The sequence below is a fragment of the Apteryx rowi genome, unplaced genomic scaffold (assembly GCF_003343035.1).
Source record: "Apteryx rowi isolate R43461 unplaced genomic scaffold, aptRow1 scaffold_315, whole genome shotgun sequence".
NCBI lineage: Eukaryota > Metazoa > Chordata > Aves > Apterygiformes > Apterygidae > Apteryx > Apteryx rowi.
The window spans coordinates 56,543-63,281 of record NW_020449586.1 but is presented as its reverse complement, the minus strand read 5'-3'; the positions used below and the strand labels follow the sequence as shown (position 1 = coordinate 63,281).

General features: G+C 67.2%; 1 protein-coding gene across 1 annotated transcript in view; it reads left to right on the top strand.

The window, feature by feature from the left end:
• LOC112968379 (transcription factor COE1-like) overlaps positions 1-6,739 on the top strand; it is a 41,869-nt gene that overhangs the window by 13,331 nt on the left and 21,799 nt on the right. The window contains exons 6-13 of the mRNA XM_026070600.1: positions 1,205-1,286; positions 2,534-2,651; positions 2,943-3,076; positions 3,157-3,283; positions 4,883-4,971; positions 5,068-5,133; positions 6,030-6,207; positions 6,300-6,482. Of these exons, the coding sequence (XP_025926385.1) occupies positions 1,205-1,286; positions 2,534-2,651; positions 2,943-3,076; positions 3,157-3,283; positions 4,883-4,971; positions 5,068-5,133; positions 6,030-6,207; positions 6,300-6,482 (977 nt within the window). The remainder of the gene's footprint in view (positions 1-1,204; positions 1,287-2,533; positions 2,652-2,942; positions 3,077-3,156; positions 3,284-4,882; positions 4,972-5,067; positions 5,134-6,029; positions 6,208-6,299; positions 6,483-6,739) is intronic.

Below are 6,739 nucleotides of genomic sequence, written 5' to 3'. Positions count from 1 at the left end.
TGTGTGTGCGCAGGGTGCCTGCGCCTGGGCGCGTGTGCCGTGTGCGTGTGCGTGCAGGGTGTGTGCCCATGCCCGGCGTGCACACCCGTGTGCATGTGCAGTGCACGCGTGTCCCCCTGTGTGTGTGTAGCACACGTGCTGTGTGCACACGCAGGCTGTGCGGGTGGCCCTGGAGAGCACGCGTGTGCCTGCGCTCCCACCAGCAGTGCCGGGAGCGTGTCCATGACCCCAGGAGCGTGTCCGTGGTCCCCGGAGTGTGTCTATGACCCCACAAGTGTGCCTGCAGTCCCTGGAGCGTGTCCGTGGTCCTAGGAGCATGTCTGTGGTCCTGACAAGCATGTCTGTGGTCCAGGAGCGTATCCGTGGTCCTAGAGAACGTGTGCCTATGGTCCCAGGAACACATCCATGATCCCAGGAACACATCTGTGGTCCTAGAGAGCGTGTGCCTATGGTCCCATGAATGTGTCCATGATCCCAGGAATGTGTCCATGGTTCCAGAAGTGTGTACATGGTCCCAGGAGCATGTCCATGATCCCAGGAGCATGTCCATGGTCCTGGCAAGTGCATGCCTGTGGTCCCAGGAGCATGTCCGTGGTCCCAGGAACATGTTTGGGATCCTAGGAGCATGCCCACATTCCCAGGAGCATGTCCGTGACCCCAGGAACATGTCCATGGTCCTAGAGAGTGTGTGCCTGTGGTCCCAGGAATGTGTCCATGATCCCAGGAACATATCCATGGTTCCAGAAGTTTGTACATGGTCCCAGGAACATGTCCATGATCCCAGGAACGTGTTCATGGTCCTGGCAAGTGCATGCCTGTGGTCTCAGGAGCATGTCCATGACCCCAGGAGCATGTCCGTGGTCCCAGGAACCCGTCTGAGATCCCAGAAGCATGCCCATGTTCCCAGGAGCGTGTCCGCGACCCCAGGAACGTGTCCGTGGTCCAGGAGCGTGTCCACGACCCCAGGGGCCATGTGCCYGCGGTCCGGGCATGCGGCTGCGTGTGTGTCCCCAAGGTCCCCAAGGCCGAGCCGAGGACCCGGCYGTGCCCACGAGGGGGGGACGAGCTGGGGCAGGCGGTGCACGCACCAGTGCATGCCGCGGCGGGTGCACGGACGAACGGGGACCGTGCACGGCGGGGAGCGACCGCGCACGTCTCCGGGGCGGCCGGCACCGACGGCTGGCGTCTTTCCTTCCCCCCCTAGGTTTTTCCTCAAGTTCTTCCTCAAATGCAACCAAAACTGCCTGAAGAACGCGGGGAACCCCCGGGACATGCGGCGCTTCCAGGTGAGCCCCGAGGCCACAAGTCGAACCCACTTATATTTTCCCAAAGGGGTCTAGGGGAATTCGGCGCTCGATTCCCCTTTGGGGAATCGAGCGCCGAATTCCCCTAGACCCCTTTGCAAACTCTTCTTCCGTGTCCCCGCTTCCCAGAGCCGAGCTTTCCCCACGGCAGCTGGAGTTTCCTTTTGCAGAGCGGAGGGGGGGGGTCTGTCCCGTCTCCCACCCAGCACGGGCGCCTTCATTAGGGCCTCTCGTAAAGATATGATAATTGTGACATTTTTACATGATTAACGACCTATCCAATTTGCATAGCACCAAGCAGCTCCGGGAGAACAGCCAAGTCCACCCACCTCCACGCCGGAGGGAGCGATCGAGGGGAGGCGTGGGGGTGTGGGCTGGGGTTGCAGGGGATGGCTCGGGGTGTCCCCGCCGCGTGCCCGGTGCCCCCCGGCCCGGCGGCGTGGTGACGGGCAGGTGACCAAGGCAGTGCCCTGGTCGATGCTGGGAGCTTGCGGCGCTGTGTTGTGCGCAGTTGTGTGCACACATGCTCTCACACACACGTGTGCATGCATGGATGCATGGATGCATGCACACATGAGCACCACATGCACATGCGTATTCACGCACAGATGCATACGTGCACACGGATGCATGCACACATGAGCACCACATACACATGCACACGTGTGTGCATGCACAGATGCATGTGTGCACACGGATGCATGCATGCACACCAGTGCTTGCGTATGCACACATGCACAAATAAGCACCTACCTACATGCACACACACACATGCATGCACAGATGCAAACGTGCACACGGATGCATGCATGCACACCAGTGCTTGCGTATGCACACATGCACAAACAAGCACCTACCTACATGCACACACACATGCACGCACAGGTGCATACGTGCACACGGATGCATGCATGCACACAGGTGCTTGTGTACGCACACATAAGCACTCACGTACATGTCCACACACACTTACACAGCTGCACACGTGTGTATTTGCACACACCTCACCACCACAGCTGTCCCATCCGGGCCTGGAGGGTCCAGAGGGCAAGGCAAGGCCCTCCCGGGATGCTCAGAGGTGTGGGGGGGACACCAGGGACGAGCGGAGGGATGAGGACCCTCCAGCGGGACCGACTTGTCCATGGAAAGGGAAAGGATCCCAAGGGAGCAGCCGGGCGYGGGGTGCTCGCAGCCCCGACCCGGCTCTCCCCGCCGCGCCTCTCCTGCAGGTGGTGGTGTCGACGACGGTGAACGTGGACGGCCACGTCCTGGCTGTGTCCGACAACATGTTCGTGCACAACAACTCCAAGCACGGCCGCCGGGCACGGCGCCTCGACCCTTCCGAAGGTGAGTCCCGGCCAGCCGGGCCTGCGGCATGGGAGCCGGGCATGCACACGCGCACGCACACGCACACTGTGTGTTTGCACGCACCGACGTGGGTGCATGTGTGCCCAGACATGCCGAATGCAGCGCTGGAAAGCCAGCACCGGCTCTGTCCACAGTGCAGCGTGTGCGGGCGCTCCGTGTGTCCGGCCACGCCGCACACATGCCCCATCCATGCAGCGCCGTGTCCCCCGGATGCCCCCCCCGCACACCCACCCTCTCACTGCCACCCCCTCTCTCCCCTCCCCCCCAAAGCAGCCACCCCCTGCATCAAAGCCATCAGCCCCAGCGAGGGCTGGACCACCGGCGGCGCCACCGTCATCGTCATCGGTGACAACTTCTTCGACGGGCTCCAGGTGGTCTTCGGCACCATGCTGGTGTGGAGCGAGGTAGGCGGCGGCACTGGGGGGGGGCGCGGGCGGCGCGAGCCCCCCGCCGGCGCCTGCCTCAGCCCCGCGCGCCCCCGCAGCTCATCACACCGCACGCCATCCGGGTGCAGACCCCGCCGCGGCACATCCCCGGCGTGGTGGAGGTGACGCTCTCCTACAAGTCGAAGCAGTTCTGCAAGGGCGCCCCGGGCCGCTTCGTCTACACCGGTGAGGGCGCGCGGGACRCGGATGCACGGCCGCCTGCGCCCCRGCGCTCCGGGGAGGGCTGACGCTGCACGTGTGCTGCACGCTGCACGTGTGCGCGTGTGGCAGCGTTTGACGTGCACGTAACACTGGGGGGGGAACCCCCATCCCCCTCAGCATGCACGGTGCCGTGAGCATGGGTGACGCGGAGGAGGGCTGTACGTGTGCAACGCCGCACGCAGGACACGCTGGCCGCRTGCGACGGTGCAAGACAGTCGCTGCGTGGGGAGGTTGTGTGCGCAGCACACATGACACCRGGCGGAAGGCACTGGCTGAGACTCTGCATGTGTGATAACGTGTGTGAGAGCGTGTCAGTGCACGTGCGGCACAGCAAGTGCGTGACTGTGCGTGTGCGACGTGTCACGTGTACACAGGCACTGTGGGATCCTCCACGCGTGTGCAAAGGAGCGGTGCTGGGAGCCAGCATGCACCCGCCTGACGTTGCCATGCCGGGGCAGAGCTGGGAGCCTGTGTGCGTGTGTGTGTGTGCACGTGTGTGCACGTGTGTGCACGTGTGTGTGTGCATGTGCATGCCCGGGTGCAGCGCCGTGGTGCAGCCGGGTGTGTGACGGAAGCTGCGCTTACGGACTGTGCTGCCGGGGGCCATGTCCGGCAGGGCCGTGCACCAGAGCAGCAGCACGCTCCAGAGGACAAGCCACATTCCCGGCAGTGCCACGGTGTCCCCGTGCCCCAGGCCTCAGGGGCTCTGCCTGTGCCCCGGCACAGCCTGTCCCCAGGCCCAGGGGTCCCCACAGCACCTGTCCGTGGCCCCGCAGCCTCCTCCCGGCTCCCTCCACCAGCTCCATGGGGAGATCCGGCACGACCCCGGGCAGCATGCCTGTGTGGCATAAGCGCAGCAGCATGCRCACTCATGCGGTGCGAGCAGGGCAGCATGCACGTGCATGTGATGTGAGCGTGGCAGCATGCACGTGCATGCAGTGAGCAGGGCAGCATGCATGCATGCAGCGTGAACAGGGCAGCGTGCACATGTACGTGGTGTGAGCAGGGGCCGTGCACACGCGTGCCATGTGCCGGGGGGCCGTGCACACACGTGCAGTGTGAGCAGGGGCCGTGCACACGCGTGCGATGTGCCAGGGGGCCATGCACACATGTGCAGCGTGAGCAGGGGCCATGCACACATGTGCACTTGTGCAGGGGACATGCAGGGCGGCATGTATGGTGCCGCAGGGATTCGATCCCGGTGTAGTGGCTGCCGTGCCGCGTGCCGTGGGCGCAGCACATGCTCCTGCGAGCGCAGGCACTCTGTCTCCGTCGCGGCTCCGTAGCAGGCCGCTCGCCAGCCCGGCCATCCCTCGGGGCGCTGCTGGGCAGGGGGCGGGGGGGGTCACAGCTGCCGGCCGCAGGGGGACGGGGTGACGCGTGGGGTGGCCCTGCAGGACCCAGGACACGCGGCAGGAGAGGTCGGCCGGGGATGGGGCTGTGCCCCCCCCCCCCCGTGCCGTGCCTCTTGCCCGGCCCCGCGCCCCACGGCCCGTGCCTCAGTTTCCCCATGAGGCCGGGGCCGCCCGCGCGGCAGCCTCACCGCGGTGTCCCCTCGCCCAGCGCTGAACGAGCCCACCATCGACTACGGCTTCCAGCGGCTGCAGAAGGTCATTCCCCGGCACCCCGGCGACCCCGAGCGCTTGCCCAAGGTAGGGAGCCGGGCGCCGGGGCTCTGGGGCGCCCGCAGACGGGGGGGGCAGGGTGCCCGCGCCCCCCCCTCCGAACCCCGACCCGCTCCCCCGCAGGAGGTGCTGCTGAAGCGGGCGGCCGACCTGGTGGAAGCGCTCTACGGGATGCCGCACAGCAACCAGGTACCGCCCGACCCGACCCCGCTGCCGCCGGCACCGCGGGCACCGCGCGCCGCCCCGGCCCGGCGCTGCGAGCGGGAGCGGGACGCCGGCGCTGGCCCCACATCTGCTTCGCGTTAGGATTCCTCGGGCGCTGAGTCAGGGCCCTGCCGGCCGCCCCCCACCTGGGCGGAAAGTGCAGCCGCCCAGGTCAGGGCCGCGCGGCTCCGCCGAGCCCGGCTTTGGCTCCGCTGAAGCCTCCTTTGTTCCCACGTCCTTCCTGGCTCGTGGCATGAGTGGGAGCAGCCTCAGCTGCCCCTGCCCCTTCCCTTCCCGGCACAGCCGGTTCCCGTTCCTGGGGGAARTTTGGGGTCATGCATGTCCCGGGAGGTGGCACGAGTGGGAGCAGCCTCAGCTGCCCCTGCCCGTCTCCTCCTGGCACAGCCGGTTCCCATTCCTGGGGGAAGCTTGGGGCTGTGCATGTCCCGGGAGGTGGCACGAGTGGGAGCAGCCTCAGCTGCCCCTGCCCGTCTCCTCCTGGCACAGCCGGTTCCCATTCCTGGGGGAAGCTTGGGGCTGTGCATGTCCCGGGAGGTGGCACGAGTGGGAGCAGCCTCAGCTGCCCCTGCCCATTCCCTTCCCGGCACAGCCGGTTCCCATTCCTGGGGGAAGCTTGGGGCTGTGCATGTCCCGGGAGGTGGCACGAGTGGGAGCAGCCTCAGCTGCCCCTGCCTGTCTCCTCCTGGCACAGCCGGTTCCCATTCCTGGGGGAAGCTTGGGGCTGTGCATGTCCCGGGAGGTGGCACGAGTGGGAGCAGCCTCAGCTGCCCCTGCCCGTCTCCTCCYGGCACAGCCRGTTCCCATTCCTGGGGGAAGCTGGGGCCGCGCGYGCCCCGGTGACGCCGTCCCCGTCCCTGCAGGACATCATCCTGAAGCGAGCGGCGGACATCGCCGAGGCGCTGTACAGCGTCCCCCGCACGCCCGGCCAGCTGTCCTCGCTCGCCGGCAACCACGGCCACGCCGGCATGATGGCGGTGAACTCCTTCGGCAGCCAGCTGGCCGTCAACATCGGCGAGGCGGCGCAGGGCACCGAGCAAGGTGGGCCGGGGCCGGCGAGCCTGTCCTGAGCGCGGGGCCAGGACCGGTGCCGCCGCCGTCCCGCTGCCACCGCCGGCCGCTCTCGCCCGCAGGCTACTCCCGAAACACGAGCAGCGTCTCGCCGCGGGGCTACGTGCCCAGCTCCACGCCGCAGCAGAGCAGCTACAGCGGCGCCTCCAGCATCAACGGCTACGGCGGCGGCACCATGGCCAGCCTGGGGGTGCCCGGCTCTCCCAGCTTCCTCAACGGCTCCACCGCCAACTCCCCCTACGCCAGTGAGTCCGCGTCCAGGGCGGCGTGGCGGCCTCTGTGGGGGGCCGGGTCCTGCCAGTGTCCCGGATCCACGCGACTCCCTGGAGCTGGCTGCAATATGGGGGAGCAGGGACCTGGGGGCTGCTTCCACCGGGTGTCCCGGGCGAGCTGGGAATGCTGCCTGGCCCCGGGGCTGCTCCCGCTGGGTGTCCCAGATAAGGCAGGAGCGATGCCTGGCCCCGGGGCTGCTGCTGCCGGGTGTCCCGTGGGAGCCAGGAGC